The following is a 13,215-nucleotide window of genomic DNA, read 5'->3' on the forward strand; positions in this document are numbered from 1 at the left end:
GTCTGTGGGGGTGTCCGATAGCCTGGTGGTCCTGGGGAAAGATGGCCACTACAGCTGGAGCAGCACCTTGACCCTCCCTGCAGACCAGTGGAGGAAGGCGGGCTCAGTGAGCTGTGAGGCCAGTAAGAACGGCCGGACGCAGCCTGTCACTCAAACCCTGAATCCTGGAGAGTGTTCAGAGTAGAGAGGCTCCAGCATGGAGGTACTGGAGAATACAGATCTCCTCTGACACGTCTGCTTTATGTCTCTCTGTCTCAGGTGGCACCGCAGCTTTTGTTGATTTACATTAACATGTACGTGTTTGATTCATTAACATTGTGCTTTCTGATTTTTACCCCTTGCTTGTGTTGGTCACATGTTGAACATTTAACAAAGATGTAAAGAATAAACTCTTTCTTGTCATCATTCACTACCGTTTATCTTCTGTATTTTCGAATTAATGTGGCTCCTAATGAGCATATAAAACCTCTGCCATCTTCATCAAACAAATTTCCCCACGGGGGGAGGCTATGATGTAAATCTCTGAATGAGCAAAGTGTTGGTTGTGTGGATGTCGTTGTGAAGTGTGTTCAGTGTATTCAGTGGACCAGTGTCAGTCATAGAGCCACTGCTGCTGCAATGACCCATGTGTGTCAGACTGACTTTCTGTCACTTCATATAATAGTAGTTCAGAGAGATGTCCAGGTTTCTGCAGACACAATCTCAGAAACATGTAAAATTACATCTCAAAAGACATTCAGTATCCTTCACCAAGACATAGAAACGCTAGCATGCTGAGTGGGGGGAGCAGTAACATATTCATAATGTCTGTCTATGAGTCAAAGACCAAACCGACAAACGCTAAAATATGTATTTCTTTAAACGTATTCTGTGAGCAGTGAGCTGTGGCCATTCAAATGATGTCCAGTTTAGTTTAGCAGATGTGCACTTGTGTCTCTTTAGAGACAGAAAGTCAGAGTAAATGTAGGGCTGAGACTTTCAGAAGAGTCTCTGGAGATTCCACTGAAAGCAGTGTGTGTGCATGTCTCCATACCTGCCCAATTTCGCCCTCTAGTGTCCAACCAACGCCATTGCAATAAAGACTGATTCAGATTCAGATTCAATGCTTAATTGCCCTACAACTCTGTACAAATTGCTAGGGATTTCTTTTAGTGAGATCATGACAGTACATAACAAAGACCCACACAAAATACCCTTAGATACAACATATAGGCAGATTAAAGAAAATGGGACATCCCCTCACATAAGACATATAGCTCTCTTACACCTGGCTGACAGGCCAGGGTAAGTGCTGTATGTTTGATTAAAGTGGCAGGGGCTTATAGGTGCAAGTGATGTGCAAATTGGCATGGATCAAGTCATGTGCAAATCTGCATAAGGTCCAATAAATAAGTACATAGTTAAGAAAACTCCCAGTATATAAAAACAGAGTAGTAATCTGTGCGTATTATACTATACAGGGCCACTGGGTGAGTCTGCATTCCTGATGTACTGGTGTAGGGATGTAGAGTTGTTAAGAGATGTAATGGTTCTGCAGTATGTGCTGTTGAGGAAGCGGGAGGTTTCAGTGTGGACGGCCCTCAACCTCCTACCTGATGGGAGGGGATTGAAGAGGGAGTTAGCAGGTTGGACAGTACCTCTGCTGGACAGTAGAGTTGCCAAACCAGACTGTGATTGAGAACGTAAGGACGCTCTCAAAGGTGGCTCGGTAGAACTGTCGCATCCCCTTACAGGCCACCCCAAACTTCTTTAGTTGGCGGAGGAAAAAGAGCCTCTGGTGGGCTTTTTAAATGATAGAAGTTATGTTATCTTCCCATTTCAGAGAGGAGGAGATTATTGTGCCCAGAAATGTGTAGGCCTCACCTGGCCTGAGTCAGGCTGATTGGACTCTGGGGCTGAGACAGGCTCACACCTGTGGAGAATCAGTAATCAAAGCACCCAGGGTAAACCAGCCGTCACACACACACACACACACACACACACCACAGTGGTAACTAAATCAATTTTCAACCGTTTATCTTCGTTCAAACCATTTAACAAATCTACACACTTGAATCTTCCATAATATCTAAACGGAATTTCGATATCATTTAAACTTTCTTCAGAGTCACAGTTTTAGTTTCATACCGCTTCGTTTTCAGCTGTTTTTATTGAAGATGTCTTCCCATTCTGATACACCTACTTCTTATGACATGAGAAGACACACACACACACACACACACACACCTGCACACATGCACATATAGTCATTAATTCCCGCTTTGCACCTCCATGCCACGCAATACAAAATACAGTTCATATTGGATTCTGAGCATTTGACAATGTAGTGTCATTTGTTTATTTCATATATATTTGTGTACCAAGCATGATTTACAAGGAAAGGACATATATTTTAATTTCTTCTGTATTCATCTGTATTCATATTCACATAAACTAATTCACATACATTTTTTAATGCAAACCAGTGTCGGGGAGCCTCTGTCCATCCTGGCCGTACCACCTGGTCAGGAGGGAGGGAGGAACGGACAGAGGGTCCCCCCACACCTCTTGTTATGACAGCCGCCCAAGGCCGCAAACCAAGCCTACGTCTGACTGCAGGACGACGGGCATCAAGCTACACTGCTGCCATGGTCTCTCCTGACTCCGGTGAACCTCACCACCACCACCACCACCAGCTACCAGATAGTTGCCTTGTTTTGTGTTTCTCATTTGCCAGTTGAGGGGAACATATTTAATCTAGCATTACTGTTTGGTGCCCCTTCACTGCTTAGACACAGGATCTCTATAACCAGCTCTGCATTACGAGGTGCCGAGGTGCATGTGGGTCACCTGCTTGCCGCTATACAGATACGCCAACACAAGACACTTGTTCACCAGAGTCAGGAAGAAATGATCCCCTGCTGTTTGGTGTGCTGTCCCAGGTACCACCCTCCCCATCGGACTGATCAGACACACCTGCAGCCCCTCAGCAATCACGTGGATTGCTATAAAGCTGCAGGGATGAAAGCAGACGCGGCCAGTAAGAAAAGTAAAAGGCACGGGGGGACGCTACCAGCGCAGTGGGGACTAGTGCTCACCAGCGGCCAGGAGAATGGGATGCAATGCGGATAGAGGACAAACAGTCACTCCTTGCTTTCATGGTAGATGTGGTGCGGGCAGCAAGAAACATAACCAAGAGGTCTGACGCTATTAAAATTGTGGTGGAGGAGGCCGAAAGGTTTCTTGAGGAGGTAGAAATGGGCCCAGAGGAGTTACAGACATTCATGAGGCAGAAGCTTGAGGTGCAGGAGAGAGGGAGGGAGAGAGAAGGGAGGGAGAGAGAAGGGAGGGAGAGAGAAGGGAGGGGCAAAGGCAGGAGTGAGGGAAACGGCAAAGAAGGGGAAATGGACTTGACTGAATATGAGGATACTTAATCTATTGATGTTTTATTTAATGCAATGGAACGCAAGGAGCCTGATCGCAAATGGCCAAGAGTTTAAAAGATTTGTGGATGTTTTTAATGGAGAGTATGAACCAGCTTTACTGTGTATTCAGGAAACTTGGCTCAAACCTTGTTTGGACTTTGTCGTGCCAGGGTATGAAAGTATTAGACAGGACCGAAGTGGGACAGCAGGAGGAGGGTGTGCAACGTTTGTAAGGTTTGATGTGAAGTACCAGAGGGTGCACATTAAGTCTTCTCTAGAGTGTGTGGTGGTAAAGGTGTGGGGAAATAATAAGTGGGTAAATATAGTTAACTGATAGTGTGAATGGAGAGGGATCGATAGATGAGTGGAACAATAGTTTATGTGCAATGATATTAAGTAGTGCATATGAGTGCACCCCTTTAAAGAAAAACCCTAAAACTAGAGTAAGTGTGCCATGGTGGAATAGGGCTTGTGATAAAGCACTTAGGGATAGAAACTGTGCATATAGACTATTGAGAAAGTGCCCAACAGAGAATAATGCAATAGAGTACAAAAGGCTGAGGGCTAAGGCGAGAAGAGTAATTAAGGTTACAAAAAAGAGTGTTGGAGAGGTTATTGTGGAGAATTGGGCGTGGATACATCAGTTGGAGACGTATGGGCAGCAGTTCATCGTATGTCAGGAGTGGTCAGGAAAAGGAGAATGCCAGTATTGGAGGAAAAGGGAGTTATAGCAAAGAGTGATATAGAGAAAGCAGCAATGTGTGAGAGTAAGTTTAAGGATGTACATAGGGGAGCAAACATTGGGGAGGAAGGTATTAGAAAGAGGAATGAGACGCTAAGACAACATATTTTTAAACTCGGGGTGAATGACGATAATGCTGATTGTGTTCATTTGTACTTTTCAATCGAAGAGCTGCGCAGAGCCATAAATAAAGGGGGGGAAACAGCACCAGGGAAGGACGGCATAAGCTATGAGATATTTAAAAGAATAGGTGATCTGGTGGTGGAAGAAATGTTAGCACTTATGAATACTGTTTGGAAGGAAAGAAGGCTTCCATTAGCCTGGAAGCAGGCAGTGGTGGTCCCAATGTTAAAGCCAGGGAAGGAGGCAGAGCATCCAGGGTCATATAGACCCATTGCACCAACAGCAGTGATGTGTACAATAATGGAAAGAATGGTGACGGATAGGTTAGCATACAAACTGGAGAAGGAGGGGCGGGTCACGCTGATGCAAAGTGGGTTTGGCAGAGGAAGAAGTACCATGGATTCTGTGATCTCCCTGGATTCGGATGTAAAGAAAGCCATGGTTAATCAAGAGGGAGTAGTGTCAGTGTTGTTGGATATCGAAAAGGCTTATGACATGTTGTGGAAGGAGGGGCTCATCATTAAGCCGTACGACGCAGGGATTCGAGGGCGTATGCTGAACTGGGTACAGGACTTTTTAAAGAACGGGGTAACTCAGGTAAGGGTAGGGGAGGCGATGGCGAATGGCACATGCGTTGAGAATGGGACCCCACAAGGAAGTGGAATAAGTCCGGTTTTATTTAATGTAATGGTGAGCGACATTTTTAAAGACATTGGATCAGGGTTTGGTTTCTCATTGTTTGCAGACGACGGAGCAGTGTGGAAAAGAGGCAGGAACATCAAACACATAACAGAGAAAATACAGGAGGCATTAAATAAAAGAATGGACTGGGGAAGCAGGTGGGGTTTTAAGATATCAACGGAAAAAACAAAATATGTTGTATTTGGCAATAAGAAAACTGTGTCAAGGTTTATTAATGTATGGGCAAGCAGTAGAGAGGTTAAAAGAGTTTAAATTATTGGGGGTAGTTTTTGATGAAAGATTGACCTTTAAAAAGCATGTAGATAGCATTGTGAGCAAGTGTGAAAAAGTTATAAATGTCATGCGGTCCCCATCAGGAAGTTTGTGGGGTGCCGGCCAGGATACACAGATAATGATTTACAGGGCAATGGTCAGATGGAGGATAGATTATGGGTGTTTGTGTTATGGGACGGCAGCAAAAACAATTCTCGAGAGACTTGATGTAGCGCAGGCAAAGGCACTGAGAGTTGTCTGTGGGGCCTTCCGTTCCACCCCGATTGCAGCTTTGCTTGTAGAGATGGGGGAGACCCCATTGGGTATCAGAAGGTCTAAGCTGAAAATGCAGTATATCTGTAAATGAAGGGGACATCAAGGGGAGAATGTGAGGCAGCTGGCTTCGGAAGGTGCATGGGACTGGGGAGGAGCAAGAGTGAAAAGGGAGTGTTTAATTTTTAAAGTTAATGAGGAGATGGGGAGGATGGAGTTTGGGGAGGAGGGGGTGGCCCCTATAGTTCACTGGCCAGCAATACCATCATGGATTCTACCGGTGCCAGAGATAGATCTGAGTGTTTTGGCGTATGAGAGAACTGCAACATTTGGGGGCATTGTAAGGGAAAGGTTAAATAACACTTGGGGGCAGTACATTCAAATTTACACGGATGGGGCCCAAGACCCAAGAACTGGGAAGTCTGGGTTTGCTTTTTGCATCCCAGATTTGGATGTGAGCAGGCATAAGCGACTGTCTGAGGGGGTTTCAGTTTATACCACAGAGCTGCTTGCTATAATCTGGGCCATGCAGTGGGTGGAGGAGGTGAGGCCAGGCCCAGTGGTGATATGTTCTGACTCTGCATCAGTGCTGATGACCTTGAAGGAGGGAGGGCTTGGAGCCAGGTCGGACCTCATGGTGGAGCTTCTTACCCTGATGCACAGGAGTGAGCAGGCGGGAGAGTCAGTGGGGTTCTTGTGGGTCCCAGCCCATGTGGGGATAGAGGGGAATGAGCCAGCTGATGGAGCAGCGAAAAGGGCTTTAAGAAGGGAAAAGGTGGACGTAATAGTGAGGCTGGGGTTAACTGAGTGTAGGTCAATCATAAAGAGGAACATCATGGCTGTGTGGCAGGAGGAGTGGGATCGGGAAAAGAAGGGGAGGCATTATTACAGCTTGCAGAAGTCAGTCACAAGGAGCCAGTGTTTTCTGGGGAAAGAAAGGAGGCATACAGTCATGATGACCAGACTGAGGTTGGGGCATTGTGGACTAGCGTGGGACTTACACAAAATTGGGAAACATGAGGATGGACTGTGTGGGGAGTGTGGCAACAACCAAACGGTGGAACATGTCCTGATGGAGTGTGCAGGACTCGCACTGGAGAGGGAACGGCTGTATCTAGCGGTGGGCACAACACCCGTTACTCTGAGGAGCCTTCTGGGTCCCATCGAGGACCAGCGTGGGATTGTAAAAGCTGTGCTGGAATTTATGGCGGCCACTCGACAGATAAAAAGGGACGGATCGCGGTTGGGAATTTTGTCTTTGTTTTATTTTTGTCCTGTGGATGGCAGCAATGTGCCGCAAAGGCATACAGTCTGCCGGAAATTAATGGAAGAAGAAGATCGATCTCTCTCTCTCTCTCTCTCTCTCTCTCTCTCTCTCTCTCTCTCTCTCTCTCTCTCTCTGTCTCTGTCTCTGTCTCTGTCTCTCTCTCTCTCTGGGCAGAGCTCTGTCACGTCTGCGTTCACCTCCTGCTCAGCTTTTATCGTCGTGACAACTCTGAAATGAAGGGCTTTACAACATCTAGCTGTGTGTTTGTGTCGGAAGAGCCAAGCAAAGCAGTAGTTGTATGTTGTAGTTGAGGAAGTAGTTGTATGTAGGCTACTATGTTGTAGTCAGGGTAGTAGTTGTATATAATATTTTGTAGTTGTGTACTTGTATATTTAATAATGCTGCGGAATATAATGCTGGCTCTTGGTTGAGGCCCCTGGTTAGAGCCAGCTCTGTGCTCAGCGCTCTGTGTCAGAGTCTCTTCCCCCTCAGCAGCTGCAGCAGGTTCCTGCTGTAACAGCTCAGTGTCTACGCAGTGTGACTGAGGGAGGTTTTTGTACGGCTCTCAATCACTGTGTGAACACACCGACACTGTTAGGAATGTGGAGACTCTGACAGTGATAAACTGCTGCATCTTCAGGCTGGGCGCCGTTGATGATCAGAGAGAAGTCAGTGCTGCTTCCACTGCCACTAAACCGAGCTGGTGTTGGTGATACAAGTTGGTTTACTAATTTTATGATGAGCTTGGGTTCTTCTCCAGGTTTCTGTTGGTACCAGAATAAATAGGTATTGCCATGAACCGCTGGGTTTGTTTTACAGGTCAGAGTGACTGTGGATCCTGGATTAATACAAGGATTTTAGTAATATACCACTCATCCCTTGAGATGAGTGGCTTTACATGAATTTTAATGTTTGACAGATGGAACAAATGTATATAATCTTTTCATTCATCAAAATCTATGAATACGGTCAGAACCGTAGGACATACATTTATTAATTTCACATTTGAATATGTTTTTATGAGTATACCATTTAGCAGAACATGAAGTTTCTAAATATATTCATTAGCAAGATTTACATTTTTCTTTCAAAAGTGATGAACTCACTCAACCTCATCTCTCTCACTTTCATGTCTCTCAAAGTAGATACTCGTCCGCCCACAAGCTCGCTGTTTTGCATTACTTGGAGTATCTCTGAGGGCCAAGCGTTAAATATGCTCACTGCCAGCCATCACAAACACACCCAGAGCAAGATGAGGTCGTCCACAGCCTTGCTAGCAGTGTTGGCGTTTCTTACTCATGGTGAGACTTAAGGCTCCGTCACTCTGCTCATGTTCTTATGACTTTACTCTGATCCCTCCTGGTTTGGGCTCTATTCGGTGTTGATCCTGCTGTATTTCCTCCCCTCTCTGCTCCTGAGTTGCTCTAAGCTAACGTTACACTGAATACTGTCTTAAGTCGGTTCAAAAGGCTCATCCTCCACTTCTTATTGCAGAGTCGTCTGGCAGTAAATTTCTGACACAACCGGACAAATCCAAGACCGTCGGTCTGGAGGGGACTGTGTCCATCAGTGCCACGGGGAGCTCAGATATTGGTGCTGACCTCAGCTGGTACATCCAGAAACCTGGAGAAGCTCCCAAACTGCTGATATACAGTGCAGTCACCCTCTTTTCAGGGACTTCAGCTCGGTTCAGCGGCAGTAGATCTGGGACTAGCTACACTCTCACCATCTCTGGTGTCCAGAGGGAGGATGCAGGAGTGTATCACTGTCTGGGTCTCCACACTGGCAATGTGTTCACACAGTGATTGAGAGCCGTACAAAAACCTCCCTCAGTCACACTGCGTAGACACTGAGCTGTTACAGCAGGAACCTGCTGCAGCTGCTGAGGGGGAAGAGACTCTGACACAGAGCGCTGAGCACAGAGTTGGCTCTAACCAGGGGTCTCTACCCTTGGTTGTAATAAACATATTTAATTAGATCAATGTCCTTGAAATCAATTAATGGATTTTAATAATATTTCTAGTGAATCAATTATCAACTCATTCATGGGTTTTAGTGAAAAACAAGTGTTTGTGTGTCAGTGAGATGAGTCTTTAGTGTGCGGGAGGTTTTTGTACAGCCTCTTAATGAGTTTGTATCACTGTGGTGGACTTTTGGTGGAGGCACCAAACTCATCATTGACTGTAAGTACAAGGAGACCTTTCTTGACATTTTGAAACTTTACATGAAATATTGAGCAATGTTATAGAATAAATTAGCAATGATGATTTTAAAATGTTTTAATTTATTTATTTTTCTTTTCATGTATTGTTATTTTTTCTACAAATAAGTTGAGTACACAGTTGGAATATACTGTTTTTAAAGAGTTTCGTATTTTGGCTTAAATTAACAAAATTTGTTAAATACACATGTCCGATTGCATTATGCGTTTTCCAAAATATTATTTTCATTATTTTTGACTATTGCTGCAACATATTTTATTTCTTAAAATAAGTATTTTGTAATATGGACAAAGTAGTTTAATTGAAGTTCAGTGGAACTTCTACAAAATCAGTAAATATTAGAAACATATTAAAATGTATTTATGTGCTTTGAGTTACTAATCCTGCTTTTCTCTCATATTTTGCATGTGCAATTAGCCACGCGTGATATGATTTAAAGAAAGAGAAATTAAGATTGATTCATTCCAACAAAAATACACATATATATGTTTTTGTGTAAACTGGATTCCTAATGTCATTAAACCAAATGGTTTCCATCCTCTTTAATATCACCAACTGCTGGTGAACAGGAAGCTGTCCCTTCCCTCTGTGCTCCTATGAGGGCTGATGTTAACTGAGCCTGTTGTCCACTCCTCTCTCTCTCTTCCAGTGGGAGTGGTGCAGCCCACGCTGAGCGTCCTCCCTCCCTCCAGAGTGGAGCTGGAGCAGGGCAGTGCTACACTAGTGTGTGTGGCCAGTGGGGGCTTCCCCTCAGACTGGAAGCTTGGCTGGAAGGTGGGGGGCAGCAGCAGGTCTGGGGGGGTGTCTGATAGCCTGGGGGTCCTGGGGAAAGATGGCCACTACAGCTGGAGCAGCACCTTGACCCTCCCTGCAGACCAGTGGAGGAAGGCGGGCTCAGTGAGCTGCGAGGCCAGTAAGAATGGCCAGACGCAGCCTGTCACTCAAACCCTGAATCCTGGAGAGTGTTCAGAGTAGAGAGGCTCCAGCATGGAGGTACTGGAGGACACAGATCTCCTCTGACACGTCTGCTTTATGTCTCTGTCTCAGGTGGCACTGCAGCTTTTGATGATTTACATTAATATAACTCGTGTTTGATTCATTGACATTATGCTCTCTGGATTTTACCCCTTGTTTGTGTTGGTCACATGTTGAACATTTAATAAAGATGTTAAGATTAAATCCTTTCTTGTCATCATTTGCTATCATTTATCTTTCGTATTTCCAAATGAGTGTGGATTCTAATGAGCATATAAAACCTCTGCCATCTTTATCCAACATATTTCCCTACCATTTTGAAAGAAGGATTAAGGCTATGGTGTGTATCTCTGAAGGAGCATGGTATTGTTTGTGGGGATTTCATTGGAAGGTGTTTTCACTGTATCCAGTGGACCAGTGTCAGTCATAGAGCCACTGCTGCTGAAATGACCCATGTGTGTCAGACTGACTTTATGTCACTTCATATAATAGTAGTTCTGAGAGATGCTCCAGATTTCTGCAGATACAAACTCAGAAACTTGTAAAATTACGTCTGAAAATACATTCAGTATCTCTCAACAGGAAATAAGAACCCTAGCATGCTGAGTGGTAGAAACAGTAACATATTAATAATGTCTGTCTATGAGTTAAAGACCAAACCGACAACGCTAAAAAATGTGTTTCTTTAAACGTATTCTGTGAGCAGTGAGCTGTAGCTATTCAAATGATGTCCAGTTTTAGCTGATGTGCATCTGTGTCTCTTGAGTCACAGAGAGTCAGGGTAAATATAGGGCTGAGGTTTTCAGAACAGTCTCTTGAGACTCCAGTGAAAGAAGTGTCCGTGCATGTCTCCATACCAGCTCAGTTGCGCCCTCTAGTGTGTAACCAACACCATTGCAATAAAGACTGATTCCATGACCTCCACTCTGTTCACCTCTTTAACAATAATTAAAATATTCCCGAGTAGCATGCTTTTGTTTCATCAGGATTGACCCTTAGTTCATAGATAAATCACGTCAATCCAATATTAAATCTCATTATTTCACGTGTGCCCTCTGACTGGACAGCACAAAGACACCGGGGAGCTATGGGGACAATGGAGTTTGGATCGTATTTATTATTGTTCTACGTACGGTTTGGTGACCCTGGTCAGAGTCCAGTTTATTATTTAGGATATGTTTTTTCGTGTCTGGTGGGGGGGTGGACTTCGGCTGGGGATCCCCCCCCCCCCGCTCCCTACCTGGTGTTGGGGGGGGTGGAGTGTGTGTGGTCGATGGCTGGTTGAAGCAGCCTCACTGGGACAGGCTGCACACCTGTGGTGAATCAGTAATCAAGGCACAGGATAAACCAGTCGCACACACACACACACACACACACACACACACACACACACACACACACAGGACAGAGCTCTGTCACGTCTGTGTTCACCTCCTTGCGTTGTTTGTAATTTGTTGTTGTTGAGGCAGTAGTTTTATCCAATAAGTTGCAGTTGCGGTAGTAGTTGTATGTTACACGTAGTAGTTGAGGTAGTAGTTGTATATAATACGTGGTGGTTGAGGTAGTACTTGTATATTATAGGTGGTAGTTGAGGTAGTAGTTGTATGTAATATGTTGTAGTTGAGGTAGTAGTGGTATATTAAACGTGGTAGTTGTACTTGTATGTTTAATAATGCTGAGGAATCTAATGCTGGCTCTTGGTTGAGGCCCCTGGTTAGAGCCAGCTCTGTGCTCAGCGCTCTGTGTCAGAGTCTCTTCCCCCTCAGCAGCTGCAGCAGGTTCCTGCTGTAACAGCTCAGTGTCTACGCAGTGTGACTGAGGGAGGTTTTTGTACGGCTCTCAATCACTGTGTGAACATCCGAACGCTGCCAGGCCAGTGGAGACTCTGACAGTGATAAACTGCTGCATCTTCACGCTGGGCGCCGGTGATGGTCAGTGAGAAGTCAGTGCTGCTTCCACTGCCACTAAACCGAGCTGGTGTTGGTGATAAACGTTGGTTTGCATATTTTATGAAGAGCTTTGGGGCTTCTCCGGGTTTCTGTTGGTACCAGTGTAGTTGATTACCAGGGACGTGCACAGGAATTTTGAGGGGCAGTTGCTCTGACCTGAAAAAAAGGCAACCCCCCCCCCCCAAAAAAAAAACTCACAGGCTATATGAAGGACTGAGAATAACAGGGTCTTTATAATATATTAATACAAATAAGTAAAACACTGAAATAACTACTACTAACGATAATGCAGAAAAACATGATTTGAAGAAGAAGAACATAACATGAACACAAACATAATTAAACAACATCCTATCAAGTCACTGATAAGTTTCTCCAAATTGACATTTTAAAAATGCAAAGGTTCAAAAGAGAAGCCTTCAGAACCTCTTCTTTGTCGATTGGTATGTCCTTCTCTATGGACAGCAGGAGGAGGTCAGACAGCCGCTCTTGACCACACTGATTTCGGATTTCGGAGCACATCATCACTACCCTGTAGTGATGTGCTCCTCTTTGCTGCCTCCTTTAGTTGTCTCTCTCTCTCCTGAATCCTCCTCTTTTTACTGGGCATTTCGGCTTCACTTAACAATAACATCAATACCCAAAGTGATAAGATTTAGGCATGAACCATTTTGAATGAAAGAATTCATGTGATGCATTACTTCCATAATTTATTCTTCTTGTTAAAACGAAATGTTAGAAACTAACTATCAGCAGACATGTAGCTTAGTTTGCCTACCAAAAAATGTGTAGACGTATGTGATAACGGGCTGCTTGTCTGCAAGCTAGCTAAGTGTCTGATTATTTAGGCTAAACGTTACGTGGCAAACTGAGCCTGGATTTATGAAGATTGTAATTCATTTCATAAAACGTGATGATGATTATTTGTTTGTTAAACATCTCAAATTCACCTTTTCCGAGAACATCAAGGCAGTCGTCTCACAGGTGCCCGTGTTCCGGTCGCGTTCAGCGCTGCAGCTACGTAAAGCAGCTTTCACACGCCGCGCGGCAACTCGCCGCCTCCATTAATTTCAATGGGGGAAGGGCGGCAGAGGGGAGGCGGCAAAAGCGGCTGTTGCCGCGCGGCAGAGTTTGCCCTCCCCCTACTAACTTTCACTCTCAGTGCCCGAACGGAATTGAATGAGGCTACGCTTACTTTATGAAATGTTTCGAGTGGCGATTTTTATTATCTAGGCCTACATGAAATTCTGCATCCATTAAATGATTAAAAAATATATATATATCTTTTTTTTCCTCGGAAGGGCAA

At 44.7% G+C, this 13,215-nt stretch overlaps 1 protein-coding gene across 1 annotated transcript; it reads left to right on the top strand.

Annotated features, from left to right (window-relative positions):
- Positions 1-7,936: 7,936 nt before the first annotated feature.
- Positions 7,937-10,164, top strand: LOC115543477 (immunoglobulin kappa light chain-like). Its single transcript, XM_030355866.1, has 4 exons — positions 7,937-8,064; positions 8,258-8,558; positions 8,912-8,946; positions 9,635-10,164. The coding sequence occupies exons 1-4, from the start codon at positions 7,977-7,979 to the stop codon at positions 9,958-9,960; spliced, it is 750 nt and encodes a 249-aa protein (XP_030211726.1). The 5' UTR covers positions 7,937-7,976; the 3' UTR covers positions 9,961-10,164.
- Positions 10,165-13,215: the final 3,051 nt, after the last annotated feature.

This window comes from Gadus morhua, chromosome 5 (assembly GCF_902167405.1).
Source record: "Gadus morhua chromosome 5, gadMor3.0, whole genome shotgun sequence".
Classification (NCBI taxonomy): Eukaryota; Metazoa; Chordata; class Actinopteri; order Gadiformes; family Gadidae; genus Gadus; species Gadus morhua.

Bases quoted from the DNA above. Each gene is read 5' to 3' on its own strand.
- LOC115543477 (XM_030355866.1), top strand. From the start codon at position 7,977: ATGCTCACTGCCAGCCATCACAAACACACCCAGAGCAAGATGAGGTCG. The intron at 8,065-8,257 runs GTGAGACTTAAG...TTCTTATTGCAG, and splicing joins GTTGGCGTTTCTTACTCATG to AGTCGTCTGGCAGTAAATTT. The intron at 8,947-9,634 runs GTAAGTACAAGG...TCTCTCTTCCAG, and splicing joins CACCAAACTCATCATTGACT to TGGGAGTGGTGCAGCCCACG.